The sequence below is a fragment of the Balaenoptera physalus genome (assembly GCF_965194825.1).
Source record: "Balaenoptera physalus genome assembly, chromosome: 1".
NCBI classification, from domain to species: domain Eukaryota; kingdom Metazoa; phylum Chordata; class Mammalia; order Artiodactyla; family Balaenopteridae; genus Balaenoptera; species Balaenoptera physalus.
This window is the reverse complement of record NC_138882.1, coordinates 169,949,858-169,966,696: the sequence shown is the minus strand read 5'-3', so window position 1 is coordinate 169,966,696 and position 16,839 is coordinate 169,949,858. Positions and strand designations below refer to the sequence as shown.

General features: G+C 50.2%; 1 protein-coding gene across 5 annotated transcripts in view; it reads left to right on the top strand.

The window, feature by feature from the left end:
* Positions 1–16,839, top strand: part of ZNF362 (zinc finger protein 362) — a 37,980-nt gene that overhangs the window by 18,959 nt on the left and 2,182 nt on the right. For all 5 annotated transcript variants that reach the window (XM_082424707.1, XM_082424706.1, XM_082424709.1 and 2 more), the window contains 6 exons: positions 68–131; positions 289–535; positions 3,720–4,041; positions 4,760–4,984; positions 13,833–13,911; positions 14,028–14,186. In XM_082424707.1, the coding sequence (XP_082280833.1) occupies positions 69–131; positions 289–535; positions 3,720–4,041; positions 4,760–4,984; positions 13,833–13,911; positions 14,028–14,186 (1,095 nt within the window). In that variant the 5' untranslated portion in view covers position 68. The remainder of the gene's footprint in view (positions 1–67; positions 132–288; positions 536–3,719; positions 4,042–4,759; positions 4,985–13,832; positions 13,912–14,027; positions 14,187–16,839) is intronic.

The following is a 16,839-nucleotide window of genomic DNA, read 5'->3' as shown; positions in this document are numbered from 1 at the left end:
GATGGGGGCTCGCCCCTGGCCGGTGGGGAGGGCCCTCTTCCCTGTGACAGTCGCTCTCTCCCCGCAGGATGGCCGAGCCTCGATTTAACAACCCCTACTTCTGGCCCCCTCCTCCAACCATGCCCAGCCAGGTAAGACGGAGCGTCGCCCCTCCTGCCACCCTCCCCCTCTCGGAGCTGCTTTGCTTTGCCCCGGGCTTTGGCTGCGGCCTGCGGGGCGAGGGGCGAGGGGTTCGCGGGTGGCCCGGCGGCCCAAGCCCCCTCAGTACCTCTCCTCTCCCGCCCGCAGCTGGACAACCTGGTCCTGATTAACAAGATCAAGGAGCAGCTGATGGCGGAGAAGATCCGGCCGCCTCACCTGCCGCCCACGTCGGCCTCGTCGCAGCAGCCGCTCCTCGTGCCGCCGGCGCCGGCCGACAGCAGCCAGGCCGTCATGTCGCTGCCCAAGCTGCAGCAGGTGCCGGGGCTGCACCCGCAGGCCGTGCCGCAGCCTGACGTGGCGCTGCACGCGCGGCCGGCCACCAGCACGGTCACAGGTACCGCGGGGCCGGGTGGGGGGTGCTGGTTAGGGCTGGGCGGAGACTACCTGGGAGGGGCGTGGCCAGTATACCCTGCGGCGGGGCGGGGCGGGCAGGCAGGGCCTGGGGCGGTGGGTGGAGCTTCCGGACTTCCTTCCGTCCTGTACCCTGACGAAGCGCCCCGCTAAGCCACCTGGATGGGACTGGCTTGGGTCACTGCCCGTCGGGGGATCACCAAGGAAGCCAAATCCACGTAGCTATTTCAGGAATCCAGAGGAGAGCCCTAACCAGACTTGGGGGGTGAGAGGTGAGGGAAGACTTCCTTGGAGGAGTCCCTATGCAAGGAAGGATTGGTGGTTGACTAGGGAAATGGAGCAGCAGGAGGAAATAACATGTGCAGAGCGAGGATGTGTGTAGAAAGCAAGAGTAGGACAGTGTCCGGGCAGGGAAGATCAAAAGATGATGATAATAATCCTATTATGGCAGCTAACTCCAGGTGGGCACCTGTATATGTTCACCAGTATTCATGTTATTACTCCCAGCCGTTCTGTGAGGTGGCTACTGTTAGGCTGACTTAAAGAAACAGCAGTTGCGTGTGGTTCACTCTAACGTTTCCATTGAACAGATGAGCAAACTGAGGCCCAGTTTCACAGCCAGTAAGAGGCAGAGGCAGGCAGTGTGGTTCCAGAGCCCATGTGTGAACCCTTTTGCTGTACTGGTTCTGCTGAGGCTGGAAAGGAAGCAGGCACCAGACTGTGAAGGGCCCTGGGGGCCACCTGTGCAGCTTGGATTTCACCCTCGGGCAGTGGGAGCGTGGAGGGTTTTTAAGTAGGCAAGGGAAATGCTCAGATTTGGGTGAGAAAACTGGGTCTGGCTACAAGGTGGAGACTGGCTTAGTGGCAGGGAGAGCTGCAGGAGAGGGTGGTGGCCTGGACAAGGCAGCCGCAGAGGGATGGAGAGGAGGGGACAGATATGAGGTATGTTGAGGAGGGAGAGCGGACAGGGCTTGGTGCTGGGCTGGTTGTAGGGGTGAGAAGTGGGAGGAGGCAAGGGAGACTCCCAGGCACTGCCAGTGAGATGGAGTCGTAGGAGGGGGAGCGGGGTGGGGGAAAGATGTGAGCCCAGTCTTGGATCGATTGAGGCTGGGGCCTGGGGGGACATCCTAGGCAGTGTCATGAGGCTGGGCTGCCTGGTGCCCACCTCAGAGCCTGCTGGACAGGCTTTCTCCAGTGGCCACTGTATCTGGGCTGTTGTTCCTCCTCTAGCTGGCCCCGCCGCCAGCCAGATGCCTGTGCCTCTCTCCCCGTCTCCCTCCTGCCTCTCAGAGATGCCCAAGAGTCATGGGGCCCTGTGAGCCTCCCCCCCCAGGCCCCAGCCGCCCTCTGCACATTCCCTCCTTATTATGACCGTATTAAATTTATTTTTTCATTATAAAAGTAATATTAAAAAAGTAATATAAGCATATTAAGGGAAATTTGGAAAAAAGAGAAACTAAGAAAAAAGAAAATCACTCATAATCCCCAGCTCATAACCCAGCAGCTTAGAGAGCCTTTTAGTCCATTTCCTTCCTTTTCCATCTTTTTGTTTTGTTTTTTAATATGCGGGCATGTTTTGATGAGCTTGTGGTAGGGCTGTACCCATGACTTTAACTTTCTTTTCCTACTCACCATTCTATCGTAAACATATTTAGTGCATATTTTATTATAAAGGTAACTCATAGTCATTATAGAAAATTGAGAAATTGCAGACAAGCTAAAAGGAGAAAAAAAAATTAACCCTCGTCCTACTGTTGTTAGCATTTTCATATGTTTTCTCTATAATTTATTTTATTTTATCCTTTAATCACAGATGTAAAAAATGGATGAATTCACCAGGTAAAAAATTCAAATAATATGGAAGCAGATAAAGTATGAATATTTCCTTTTACCAACAAATTCTTCTCCCTCCCTACAGAGAGCCACAATTTATACACAGTTTACTTTGGTGTGTCTCTTCTCTGATCTATTCCTGTGCTTTCACACACACCTACATTATCTGTATATACATATGTAGTTTGGATGCGTGTTTTTTTAAATAGGTGGGTTCATACTGTGTGCGGTTTATTACTTTTTCACCTGGCAGCATGTTTTGGCATTCTCTCTACATCACTTCACATCTATCTTGTTTTCATGGCTTCCCTGTTCTCCGTATTGAGGATGGACCACATCTCTTTACATAGTCCCTGCTGAGAATAGCAGGTTGTGTCCAGTTCTATCTGATCACAATTTTGTATGGAAGGTCCAAGTACGCAGATCTTTGTGCTCATGTGCAAATAAATATCCATGGGTGATTTCTAGAATTAGAATTGCTTCGTCAAAAGTTTTGTACATTTGAAATTTTAATAAACTATTGCCAAACCACCCTCCATTAAGGTTGATAAATGTACACTCCCAGCATGTATGACACACGCACAAAATACTGATGCCAACTCTGGATATTATCTTTTTCAATGCACAAATTTTGGGTTTCTTTTTTTAAAAAAGCATAGTTTTAACCATGTGATAGATACCATTTTTATCTTTTTGTGTACTTTACCTATGTTGTAAATGTTTCTAGTCCCCTCATTTTTAAAAGAATAACTTTTATTACAGAAATTTTAAAAAAAGGAAAAAGTTCATTGTCAAAGAATCAGAAAGTACAGTTAAGCCAAAAAAATTGTTTTAAAATTAATCCTAATTCTACCATCCATATCACATTTTGGTGCATCTCCGTCTCCTACTTAATTTTTTCTGTGCCTTAAAATTTTCCTTTTTTTACAAACAATCTCCTTTTTAATGGGCAGTTAATGTTCAGTAGAGGAGATTGATCACAATTTATTGAGTCCTTCCCTAATATTGCATACTTCAGTTGCCTCTAATTTTCGCTATTATAAGTAACACAGTAGTGGACATCTTTGTGCCTCAGTTTTTTTTTGTTTGTTTTTTGTTGGAATGATTTCCAAAGTGCCCCCGTTACAGATAATAGGACTCAGTTTAGTCCTTAGGTATCTAAGGAATCTTACACATACACAGTTCTCATTTGTACCCCTGAGTAATAATTTCCAAAGGGAAGGGGAGGCTCAGAAAGGCCGGTGACCTGCCAGAGTCACACAGCTGGGTGGTGGGGACTGAGCCAGCCTCTGCAGCTGCTCCTCACCCCTGCCCCCACCCCCGTGTCTTCGCAGGTCTGGGGCTCTCCTCCCGGACCCCGGCTGTGAGCACATCTGAGTCGAGTGCGGGCACGGGTACCAGCACCCCATCCACACCCACCACCACCAGCCAGAGCCGCCTCATCGCCTCGTCCCCCACCCTCATCTCAGGGATCACCAGCCCCCCCCTCCTGGACTCCATCAAGACAATCCAGGGCCACGGCCTGCTTGGCCCCCCCAAGTCCGAGCGCGGCCGAAAAAAGATCAAGGCGGAGAATCCAGGGGGGCCGCCTGTCCTCGTAGTCCCCTACCCCATCCTGGCCTCGGGCGAGACTGCCAAGGAGGGCAAGACATACAGGTGGGGGTCTCGGTGGGAGGGGGTCCAGGTGGGCCTGGGTTAGAGGCCAGTGCCTCAGGCTGCAGCAGGGGCCCAGCAGTGGGGCACTGCAAAGAGGGGCCCCGGAGGCGGAGGGTGAGGGCTACGGTCCAGAGGGGCGGGGTCTCCTTGCTCGCCCCGCCCACAACCCTTCAGAGGTGGTCTCTGGCTGGGGCCGCCCTCACCACAGCCTGGGCTGTCAGAGTCTGTTCCCAACACTCTTCAAGCAGTGTTCTGAACCCTCAACGTTAGAATCATCTGGAGAGCTTTCCAAAAATGCCAGTGCCAGGGCGCACCCCCAGAAGTTCCGATTTAACTTGCTGGGGGGAGACATGCGGAGGGCCCCAGGTCAGGCTTTCTTGAAAGCTCCCCAGACGATTCTAAAGGACCCCCAGGGTGGAGAACCTCTCACCAGGAGTGCTGGAGCCCCTCCCCCAGAACCATGAGTCACCAGCCGCTCTTCCCTGTGAGATGTAAGCCTGCTCCCCAGCCTGCTGTAAATCTGTCTCCAGGGGGAAGAGCTTTGGCCTCCAGATTGGAGGGTGTCCAGGCTGGGGGCCTGCCCGTGCCCCCTGGACCCTCCCAGGAGAGCTCTGTCCCTGGTGCAAGGTCTCTCTGACGTAGAAGGTCTCCCCTGAGATGTCCAGGCACGGAGCGGGGGTGGGAATCTTCCCGGTATGAACCTGCCTCTTGCCCACAGGTGTAAGGTATGCCCGCTGACCTTTTTCACCAAGTCTGAGATGCAGATCCACTCCAAGTCGCACACAGAGGCCAAGCCCCACAAGTGCCCGCACTGCTCCAAATCCTTTGCCAACGCCTCCTACCTGGCCCAGCACCTGCGCATCCACCTGGGCGTCAAGCCCTACCACTGCTCCTACTGTGATAAGTCCTTCCGACAGCTCTCCCACCTCCAACAGCATACCAGGTGAGTGGCCGGCCTGGTGCTGCCCCGATGCAGCCAGTTTCAGCTCAGCACCTGCACCTGGTGCATGGACCTGGTGCAAGGAGGGACAAGGACCTTCTCTAGGTGCCCGTTGCTCTCAGGGTCAAGACTGAACTTTTTCTTGTCATTCGAGGCCTTTTATGATATGGCCTTTGTGGACGTCACTTCCCACTGTTGCTCATCTGTAAGGTCTTTGCACGTGCTGTGTCCTTTACCTGAAGCGCCCTCCCCCTCCTTTATCCTGTTTTTCTGACCCTCTCCTATCCATCTCTCAGTAAAGCTTCCTCCAGGAAGTCCTCCCTGGCCCCCCTGAGCTGATTTCACAGGCCCTGGGCTTCCCCATCCCAGCAGGGTAGACTGTCTTCTACTTGCCTGGTATTTGCCCACCACCCCCAATATATTGAGGGTTCTTGAAGGCGAGGGCTTGGTCTCCTCCGTTTCCACATCCCCAGTGGGTGGCACATAATAAACATTGAGGCATATGTTTAATATTTGTGGAATAAATAGAACTGGCTTTTACAGGGCATATGATTCATCCTTTTAACAAATATGTACAAGAGGTGAATTGTAAATATGTATGCCAGACATGCCCCTAGGTGCTGGGGATACAGCACTAAACAAAGCAGACACAGATTCCTGCCCTCTTAGGGTGTACAGTCTAGTCGAAAGCATGAAAGTAGGATTCGGAGGTAGACCTGCTTTAAGGAAAGAGGTTTTTGCAGGGGAATACAGACATCAGAAAGACTGGCTCACCAAATAAAAATACCATAGGTATTTAAATAAATAAACTAAAGGTTACCAAATTACAGTTCATCTCTTCAGAGGGGAAGAAACACAGCAGTTTTCTCACATGATGGTTCTCGTATCTATAAGCACGGCTGTGTGTCTGCCCATATCAGCATTGGCAGGGATAAAATTGTTTTTGCTGTGGCGTCTGTAACTCACAGAAAGCGCTCAAGGTTTTCTTTATCTTGGATACTAAGGCTAGACACAGGGACCTTAGGTTTTGTCTTGTGATGTTGTTATTTATTCATTTCTCTCCATTGTCTTTGTTTGCTTTATCCCAGGGGGCAAGATGTTTTGTCTGTTTCTCTGACTTTGGGGCATGATTAGTAGGTTTGATAGTAAGGAACAAATGACAGGATAGCGGCAGGGTGGCATCAGTCTGCTTTTCTCGTCCCCATGCCTCCTGAGGCATGGATTTGACCACGTAGATTTGTTTCAGAAACTTTCTGATTTTGTCATGAATTTATTTTTTGAAGTTTGGCTAGTTTTATGGACATAGGTGTGTGTAATGAGGCGCTGATCAATAAACAGGGTCCCCCTGGTTGTATGGTTACTAAAATTAGAGCATGCCACCCCAAGATTTGAGAGTTAACTTCTGTCAGGAGATTTTTGTAGAGCCCCCAGGTCATAATTTTAATCTGTGTATGTGTGAAAAAATTTTTTCTTATCATATTATCTAATCTAAGATCTATCTAAGTTCCTATCTAAGATCCATCCAATTCACCTCTTGTCAGGTTGCGCCTATACAACCTGTAAGGGTAAGGGTACTGTCCTTTTGGAGAATCCCAAGTTTGTCTGTGTTTCTGGGCTAGCAGGAATGACTTTTCCCATAACCTTAAAGGCAAGGATTCCACAAGCCATGGAATAGATTCAGTTCAGTTTCCTGGAAGCCTGGGGAGGCTACATTCCCACTTACAAAGTACAGGCCTTGTTTCTTACTATCAGGCTTGTCATGCCTAATTAAATCAAATTTGTCTTTAAATGTGACATTTCTGGCATGGTCATGGTTGCAAATTTGATTTACCCAATTATATCCTGTTAGGAAGGAGGACAGATTCTTTTTACAGAAACTAATGGTCATAAAAAAGGAAAAGATCTCAGTAAAGGCACTTTGAATATTTTTTAGCAATTGTTCTGAGTAGTTTTGTAGACAAGGCCAATAGTGTTTTTTCAATAGGACCATTATTTTAAAATTTCCTTGATAATTCATTAGTTTATATCTATGTTAAATGTGTATAGTCCTCCTGCCGTGCCCCCCCGCAAATTCTAAAGGGTTAACTGGAGCAAGGCACCATTTAAGGAATATCCTATTCCAGTTTGTTCAAATACAGCCTCCTAAATTGAAGATTAGGGATAGATCAAAGAAAAAAAAAAAGGGGTTTTCTCATATGCCCATTAGAAAATAGAACATTAACCACAATTAAATCACTTTCATCCAGTCCTAGGTCATAATTCCTGTTCCCCAGTCTTGGGGAGTTAGTCTGCTGCGCAAAGTTGCCTGCTTCTGGACTAAAGGCTTGGTTCCTGCTTTGGCCTTGCGCAGTGTCTGGTCATGGTGATGGGTCATTTTGGAAGCCTGTGCCCCATGTCTCTTCCCAAAGTGTAAAAAGCCAAGTGCACTGGTACAGTCCTCTACTGAGGCCGTCAGCTCTTGATGTTTCTTTCAGAAGACTCAATCTCTGACCTGAAGCACAGGCCTTGAGGCAAATGTGAGGGAGGGAACCAGACCTGTTGATAAGACTAAATGACTCTGGTTCATTTATTATATAACCAACAATATCAGAGTGGAGGAGAATGGAGGCCTCTATTAAGGTATAATGTATGATCAGTTGTTCAGATTCAGAGCATATTATAGGCAGCAGGGGTGTTGACCCATTGTCACGGTCTTTTAATTGATCTCATAAAGCATGTGTTACGATTGGCACTAAAAAGCATAGTTAAATCTAGAAAAAAAATCTTTTTAAAGATATTTCTCTGTGGATACTAATGGTACTAGTCTCTGTACATGAAAACAAGTTGTTAGGTTTTTTCCCTCCATCTTAAAAAGTACATATATATATATATATATATATATATATATATAAAATATGCAATTATATATTATATATGATATTACTATATATTATATTTATGTGAATTATATATAATTACATATATACACACACATAAAATTAACTCAGGGAGATTGAGCTTCTTTTCTTTTGATCTGCCAACTTTCTTATGCTAGACACTTCATAGGCCGGCTCTCATTCTAGTGTTTGGCTAATTCAAATGTGGAGAATACAAAACATGCCCTCACTGGGAGCTTTTATAAAGCGGGGGAGCAAATCTTTGGTGTTGCCCAGTGGCCAGCTGGAAACTCCAAGCACATCCGGGTGTAAAAGTTACCTTGATATTTTATTATTCTGAAGGTGGGGCCTGGGTTTGAGAAAGGCTACAGCACAAAGTTGGTAGAGTAGGCAGAACATCAGTCTGGTAGGAAGTAAACACAGTAGCAAGTAATAATTAGTAAGAATCCTAGTGTTTTCAGAAGTAGACGTTTGTTTGAAAATATTATTTAAGACCATGACCAAACAAGCAACAAAAAATTAACAGGCCCTTGAGGGGAGAGTGTTTTTAAATTTATTTATTTAATTTATGTATTATTTTTGGCTGTGTTGGATCTTCATTGCTGTGCGTGGGCTTTCTCTAGTTGCAGCAAGCGGGGCTTCTCTTGTTGCGGAGCATGGGGTCTAAGCGTGCAGGCTTCAGTAGTTGTGGCACACGTGCTCAGTAGTTGTGGCACACAGGCTTAATTGCTGCGAGGCATGTGGGATCTTCCCGGACCAGGGCTCGAACCCGTGTCCCCTGCATGGGCAGGTGGATTCTTAACCACTGCGCCACCAGGGAAGCCCAAGGGGAGAGTGTTTCGTCAGAATGTTCCTTGTTCAGGGATTGCTCTCTGTTCCTGAGGGCACAATTTTTTTCTCCCTCTATTTTTTTCTTATGAGTGATTTGAGTTCATAGCGGTTGGAAACCGAACAAGCAACATAAGAGGGTCCTATCAACATTTAGAGACAAATTATTAGTCATTATGCAGTGGTGTATATAATTAAACCAATGTGTCCTAACCCAGTGACAAAGAGGCTGGTGTCCCTAGTGCCCGCAAGTCCCAGAATCCTTAAGACAAACAAACCAAAAAAAGCCAAACAGAAAGAAGCAACCAGATTCCAGGTTGCTTTTCTCCCATTCCACAGAGACTCCTGTTCTTTGCCCCTTGATAGAGAACCACACAGGGCATATAATCAAATCCATCTTCTCAACGTTATGCCGATAATAAAGGGGGTAAAAGAAGGTCATGTCAAAACAGAACCAGCCCCGGTCAAGTAATAAAAATAGAGCTAGAAGCAGGTTGAGCAGGAGCCCCCTGGGAGTTGAGACAGATGTGCCTGGAAGCATGTGGCAGTTCATGTAATCGAATGGCGCTGGCGGTTCTGGAGCATCTTGGTGGGACCTCTGTCTATGAACGGAAGGCAACAAGACAGGAAAAGCAGGTGACTTGCAAAGTGTTTGCAGAGATCCAGACTTTAGAAGGATCGGCCCTGTAAATTATAAATACATGTATTTAAGGGGAAAATTAACAGGAATTTGTAGGGAGTCTGTTCACGGTAGAGATACAGCAGTAGTCTCGTGCAGTTAGCATCTGGATAAGATCACACATCTGTAGATATCACGAGGCAGAAGTCAGGGGGTAACCCTGTTTTATGAAGGAGTTAGTAAGGTATAAGAAAGGGCTCAACGTTTTACCTGTTTGGGGAATGTATGCTAGACAAAGTGACCCTGGATTTATTTGTTTATTCAGGCTGCAGAGTGGTTTTTTGCCCGTGTTTTCCTTCTCCTGGCTGTGCAATGTTGTATACATGTGTGGTGATAATTGTGGCAGGGGCAGGTTTTCTCAAGTGTGATGATAGTGATGGTGATAACATCCTAGCAACAACTCTTCCTTGTCAGAGAGCTCCTAAGTGCCCGGCCCTGCATAAGGTGTTTACATATGAGGTGTCCATAAAGTCCTTACAAATCCGAAATAACAAATCTGAAAAGTGCCACAGAGAGGCAACCATCTCGAGGAAGGTCCACTGTCACCGTATCTACCATCGTTTTAGTTACAAAGCACAGTGGGACTGAAGCCATTCAATATAACGTGCCGCTTATTACCTGGAAAATAAAGGATCAATGATAACTAATGAATCCTCGATAATTTTATTTAAACATTGAATAAATTCCCCCTTTGTTGTTTTTCATAAATTGTTTGTCTCAAAGAGACATGAGTGTATTAAAAACTAACACTGGGGGGACTTCCCTGGCGGTCCAGTGGTTAGGACTCCGCGCTTTCACTACCGAGGGTGCGGGTTCTATCCCTGGTCGGGAAATTAAGATCCCGCGAACCACGCGGTGCGGCCAAAAAAAAACCCAAACCAAAACAAAACTAACACTGTGAAACTGTCTTAGGAACGCCCTTTCAGTAAGTTACAGCCCTTACAGCCCTTATTATTATCCCCGTTTTAGAGGTGAGGAAACTGGGGCTCGGGAGGCACAGTCGCTTGGCCAAGGCCACACCACTAAGAGGAGGCAGAAGCGAGATGTGAGCCAGAGCGCCGAGGAACAGCCCCGCCTCGGAGGAGGGAAGGGGCTGGGGATGTTGGCTGCAGAAGAAACTCAGGTGGGAGCGAGGTCCAGGCAGGAGAGCAGGGCTAGTCTTCGGGGCCCCGGGGTGGGGCTGGGACAGTGGGGGTGAAGGAGCAGCCCAGGGGCCCCGATTTCAGCTCAGCTTCCCTGCGCCTGGAGTCGGTGGTGAGCTCCCCATCACTACAGATGTGGGAGTCAGGCCTGGGTGCCCCCCTAGTGGGGAGATGCCCTGCAAAGGGAGGACTCTGATGTTGGGATTGAGGGCTTGGCCTTGACTTGAAATTCAGGGGTGAAGAGCTCAGGGGCCAGTTATCAGGGGGAACCTTTGCTCCCTGAAGCCCTTCTGAGGCCCAGCGCTGGCTGCCATGCATAATGACAGATCAGTGGTCAGAGGCTGGCTCTGGGCCAAAGGAACTCCCACCATGCGCTGGGAGGCTGGTGGATGTGAAAACTTCCATGAAAGGGGGAAGTATGTAATGGAGGTTGGGGAGGATCATCGGAGGCGAGTGTTGAAGGGTCCATAGCCCTCTCTCGTGAGAGATGGGAATGGTGTTCCCAGCAGGAGGAACGGCACGAGCAAAGGCTCAGAGACTTGCTGGGGGGTGTGGATTTGGATTCTGTCCTGGAAAAGGGGGAGCCAGTGGAGGAGACCATGACAGGGTCAGGTCCCTGCGCTGCTGCTGTGGTGGAGGGGAGAGGCTGAGGCCGGGAGTCCAGGAAGGGGGCTGGGCAGCTGTGGCACTTGGGGAGGAGGCCAGAGGAGCAAGGTCCTGAGGTAGGGCCTGATGTCCCTGGAGAACCATCCATCGGTCAGTCAACAAACACTTGTGAAATACCCTTGAGGAATGGGCGTTGTTGATTATGTGGAACATATTACTGTTGTCAGTAACTGACTTCAGGAGGAAAGAACTCACCTTCCTATATACCGAGTCCTCTCTGCTGAGCCTGTGCCAGGCCCTGGGATGATGGTGGCGAACGAGACCAAGGGCATTCTTGCTCTCAAGGAGGGAGGCAGCTTAGAAAACAGTGACTAGACATTGACAAAATACGTGCCCACACACAGACTTCTGCTCAGGGGTGGGCTGCAGGGGCCAGGTCTAGTCTGGGGGGTCAGGAAAGGCTGCCACGATCAAGGGGCTTTTACACTGAGAACAGGAGTCTGGGTTTTAGCCAGGCATTAGCTGGGGGAAAAGTGTGCCTGGAAAGAGGATCAGCCTGGATACCGGATGGAAGGTAGGAAGGGACTTGGAATGCTGGGGCCAGGGGCGCGGAAGGAGGTGGTGGGCCTGGAGCCTTGGGGCAAGGAAGAGACATGACTCGGGCAGCAGTGGGAGGCGAGGATTCTGGGGTGGGCGTTGCAGAATTTAAAACAAAATCACATGTCCTGGGGTCCCTCGGTCCCCTCTGCCACCGAGTTCCAGAGGCCTGGAGGGGAACGAGGATGGGATGAAATGGAGGGATTCTGGCGGCAGGCAGAGCCGGTCCAGATGACCCTTAAGGTCCTTCTATTGTAGAGACGGGGTGCAGTAGCCTGGGATGATGTCCCCAAACGTGTGACACCCCCAATGTGCAGGTAGAATAGAGGTCCTCAGAACTGGGCCAGCCCATTTCCACCTGGCCTGTCTCCATGCAGCCTGAGACGAGCCGTCCCTGCCCTTGGGGTTCCCTGTCTAGTAGAGGAGACAGAGGAGGGGCGGCCTCACTGCTGAGGATGCAGCCAGGGCACAGGGGTGGCGGGCAGAAGCATCAATCAGCCGTGGTTGCCAGATGAGAAATGGTCCTCTGACCAGGACTCAGGGTGCAGGAGCAGGGAGGTGAGGCCGAACCACACGTGAAGGGCCTTGAATGGCACACTAGGGGAATTCAGACTGTCACTGTTCACAGTGGGCAGTCAAGGTCGTGGGCTTACTGACTGCAAGGAGTGTTCCTTATTCCAGCCTGGCCAGCACGGGGCCTGGCCTGGGGGACCTTAGTTTGTCTGATGAGTCTGTTGATGGGCGGAGCAAACCCAGGGCGGGCTGTGGCTTTAGGGAAGGAGCCATACCGGGTGGTCAGAGCTGGATTCTCCCTCCACCTAATGCTCATCGGCAACTTAGGCAAAAGAGGTTCAGATCCAGTCTGCATTTCATTACCTACCTGCTTGGCACAGGATTTGCAGGTGACTGAAGACAAGCCTAGGAGAGCAGGGAGGGCCTCCCCGTCCCGGTGTGTGCGCCTCGCTCCCGAGCCCCGTTTCCACACCCCGTCCCGGTCCTCCTCCATCCTCACCTTGCTGCTGGACCAGCACAAGCGGCGACAGCCAACAGAAAGCCTGGCCATCGGCCTGCAAGTCACTGCTCCCAAGTCTCCTTCTCAGTGAGGACCCCGACCACCCTATTTAACACTGCACCCTCCCCATGCACTCACGACCCCCCCTCACCTGCTCTGTTTCTTCTCACAGCACTTACTACCTTCTACACGCACTTTACTTACTTATTTCATAATCATTGTTTCCACGAGGCAGTGGATTTTTTTTGTTTTGTTCACGGATATGTTCCAAGCACCCAGGGTGGTGCCTGGCACACGGGTGTCTGATATAATAATTGTTAAATGAATAATAGTAATACTGGCAAGTGGTGATGGAGCCCTGACTCTGTGCCACTCCTTGGCTAAGCCCCTTCCACATATTATCTAATGGAATCTTCACAAAGCCCAGTGAAGTAGGGACTGTATTTTTATACCCATTTTGCAGATGAGGAAACCGAGGCTCAGTGATTTGACCAAGGTCACCCAGCTAGTAAATGGTGGAGCCAGCGTGAGGACAAAAAGGGGCTCACAGGAAGGACACAGGGGCTGACATTCAGGGCCACCCTGTCCTGCATTCTCTCAGTAGCTGGGGTGACCAGGTAGCCATGTGGGGAAGAGGCAGGAAATAGAAATTGGGGGCCAATTAGAGGGTGATGTCTCCTGAGAGAAAGAGGCAGGGTGGGCAGGGAAGGTCCTGGCAAAGCTGTGAATCTGCCCTTTTCAGTGGGTGGTCTGCAGGTGGCTTTTTCAGAAGAGGGGCAGAATGCCGTCAAAGTAAGACTGCCATGATTAGCCGGAGGCCTGGGTGGGCTCTCTGAGTGGGTGCTGGTGGAGGGCCGGGTTCAGCGGGGCCCTGTGGGGAGCATGGAGGCTCTGGTCACAGAATGGCTGTGGGAGGCCAGAGAAGAAAGGACGCGGGTAGCCTTTGAAATCCCAGCTCTTGCCTGGGGCTCACTCTGGGGAGAGTGTGTGGAGCAGGGAGCCTGGGAGGCTTGGGGGCCAGAGGGGTGTGCAGGCTAGCCGAGGGCTTGGGGGCTGGAGCTGGCCTGGGGGACCTGTCAGGGACGCCACCTCACTGGGCTGCCTGTTGCAGAATCCACACAGGCGACAGACCCTACAAGTGCCCACATCCTGGCTGCGAAAAGGCTTTCACTCAGCTCTCCAACCTCCAGGTGAGTGCCCGCCCGCCTCCGCCAGGTGCACAGCCCCTCCTCCCCAGGGGAGCGTAAGGAGGGGGTGGGGCTGGGGGAGTCCAGCCAGCTCCCGACCCCTGCTGTGCTCCCCACAGTCTCACCAGCGCCAGCACAACAAGGACAAGCCCTACAAGTGTCCCAACTGCTACCGGGCCTACTCGGACTCCGCCTCCCTGCAGATCCACCTCTCGGCCCATGCCATCAAGCATGCCAAGGCCTACTGCTGCAGCATGTGCGGGCGGGCCTACACCTCGGTGAGTGCGGGGCCCCCAGGAGCCTCTCCCTCTCCCCGGCCTCCTCAGACCTGTACTGATGCTCCCATTTTCCAGATGAGGAAACTGAGGCCGAGAGAAGGGCAGTGACTTCCCAAGATCACAGTGAGTGGCAGAGCCAGGGCTTCTGCTTTCCAGTTCAGTCTTCGGCTGCTAAGGCCGAGCTCTCCCCAGGCAGCCTTTCGCCTGTGTTCTGGAGATGTGGTTTCTTCCAAGCAGTGTGGGGTGGTGGGCGGGGAGGCGCTGGCAACCTGCTCCCCAGAGCCAGGGAGGGAGTAGGACCTTTCCCCACTGGGTAGCTGCAACCCCCGTCATGCCCACAAGGTGGCACAGTGACCTGGCCCAGAGCCACCTTCATCTCCCAGGAAAGGCCCAAACAGGGCCAGAAAGGTGCCGGTCCTCCATCCCTGGATGGGAATTTCCCTAAACAAGGGCCTTTCAGACCCAGGAGAGGGAGTCCAAGTGAGTCACTTATGTGTGTCCTTCTGGCTATGTCTGTCCAAATATTCTGGTTAACAGACCCCCACATGTACCCAGACTGATCACCAAGCCTCAGTTTCCTCATCTGTAAAATGGAAGAGGTAATAGTTCTTAACTTGTAGGGCTGTTGGCTGGCAGAGTCAGCGCCTGACAGACCTTAGCTAACACAATGATTTATTCACCCAGTGTTTGCTGAACACTTGTGCCAGGCACTTGGGAATCAGGATGAATCAAACAGGCATATTCTTTGCCCCCAGGCAGGTTAGAGTGCACTGCTGGAGACAGACATTAAACAAGTAACCACACAAGCGGATATGTAATGACAAATCGTGGTAACTGCTCTAAGCAGGCTTTGTCAACTTAGGCCCATGTTGACATCTTTGCCGAGGGGTGCTGTCCTGTGCGTTATAGGATGTTTAGCAACATCCTTGGCCTCTACCCACTAGCAACCCCTCCCTGAAAATGCCTCCAGACTTTGCCAAATGTCCCTGGGGTGAGGGGGGGAAATTGCCTCTGATTGAGAACCACTGCTGTAAAGGAAAAAAAGGAAACATATGTTTTGAAAGGCAGCTGCAGGGAGGACAAAATGGAGTTGGGGAAGGGAGATGGGTTGGGATAGGTGTATGAGGAAGTAACATTTAGAGGAAGCCTTGAAGGTAATGGGCCAGGTGAGGAGGAGTGGAGCGGGAAGGACTTTCCATGCAGGGGAACAGGGAATGCAGACACCCCCGACGTGGAACAGTAGCGGTATGTTCCAGGAACTGAAGGAAAATTAGGTCACACGAGGCTGTTGGTCCCTGTTAGGGAGTCTGGATGTTTTTCCTGGTGGAGAGGGGACCCATGGGGAGGGGATTGTCCAGGAGGGTAGTTTTGAAAGTTCACTTTGGCTGGAGAGGGGCGCATGGATTGCACCTTCCTATACGCGTCCCCTCTTAGAGGAGGGGCCACCAGCGGTTGCAGCCGTGGTTCTTAGAGGGGATCTGAACTCTGTGGGGAAGGGGCTGTCACATCTCACCTGGCCTGAGGCCCCACCCTGAACTGGGCCTGACTGGGCTCCACAGAACAAGAATAATTACCTTTTTTAAAAACACATATTAATGGATTGACTTTTAAACTACTTTAATACATAAAAGAAACATTTTAGAATAGTGAACCCTCGTGTTCCCATCAGACCCCAGAACCTGGCATCGGTCTATGCTGCCTCATCCATATCCCTGTTTTTTGAAGTAAAACTGACATCACATTGTTCCATCTGAAAATTTTCACTTTGTGTCTTTAAACATAAAGACTGCTTTTTTGAACTTATCCACGATACCTTTATAATACCTTAAAATGATTCACCGTAGTCCTTAATATCGTCAAATACCCAGTTGGTATTCACATTTTCATTTGTCTCATGGATGCCATAACTTATAATTTCATTTACTTACAAATTTTATTTTTTAATCAAGATCCAAATAAAATTCTTACATTGCACTGGGTCAATATATCTTTTAAACTATTGGTCCTCCACCCCACCTCAACACCACTGCCTTTTTTTTCTTTGCAATTTACTGATTGAAGAATAGTTTCCTAATTTGGATTTTGCTGATTGCGTCCGTTCGGTGTTGTTTGATAGTGCTTTGCCACCACATTTGAGGGCTTCCTCTGCTGGATTCTGAGCAAGCTGAGGTATGAGGCCAAGGAGTGGCAGGTGGGAACCAGAGCACCACCTTAGTGTGAAAGCCTGTGGGCCTGCAGGTGAGCCTTGGGTCACCTCGCCCACCCAGTCTTGGGTGCCTCAGGTCAGACTTAGCAGAGTCTGTGGCAGTGCTCAGGGGATTAGGTGAGCATGCCCAGTTTAAGCTTCCCAAAGTCACCAATCAGATCAGGCCTCCTCCTTCCCAAAGGAGGATGGAGCATGGGGGTGCAGAGGCCGGGGCTCCCATCACCACCTAGAACGAAATGTAGAGACTAGGGAAGCAGTGGTCCCCTCAACCCTACTGCATGCTAAGAGTTTTACCCACATCACCATACCAGCCCTTTTCCCCATCCCTGCCTGCAGAGGAGGAAACTGAGGCTTGGAGGGATAAGATGATTTGTCCAACGTTCCACCGCTGAGAAATGGCAAAGCCAGGGTCACCTGAGGCCTACCGCTTCGCCCCCACTGGGAGAA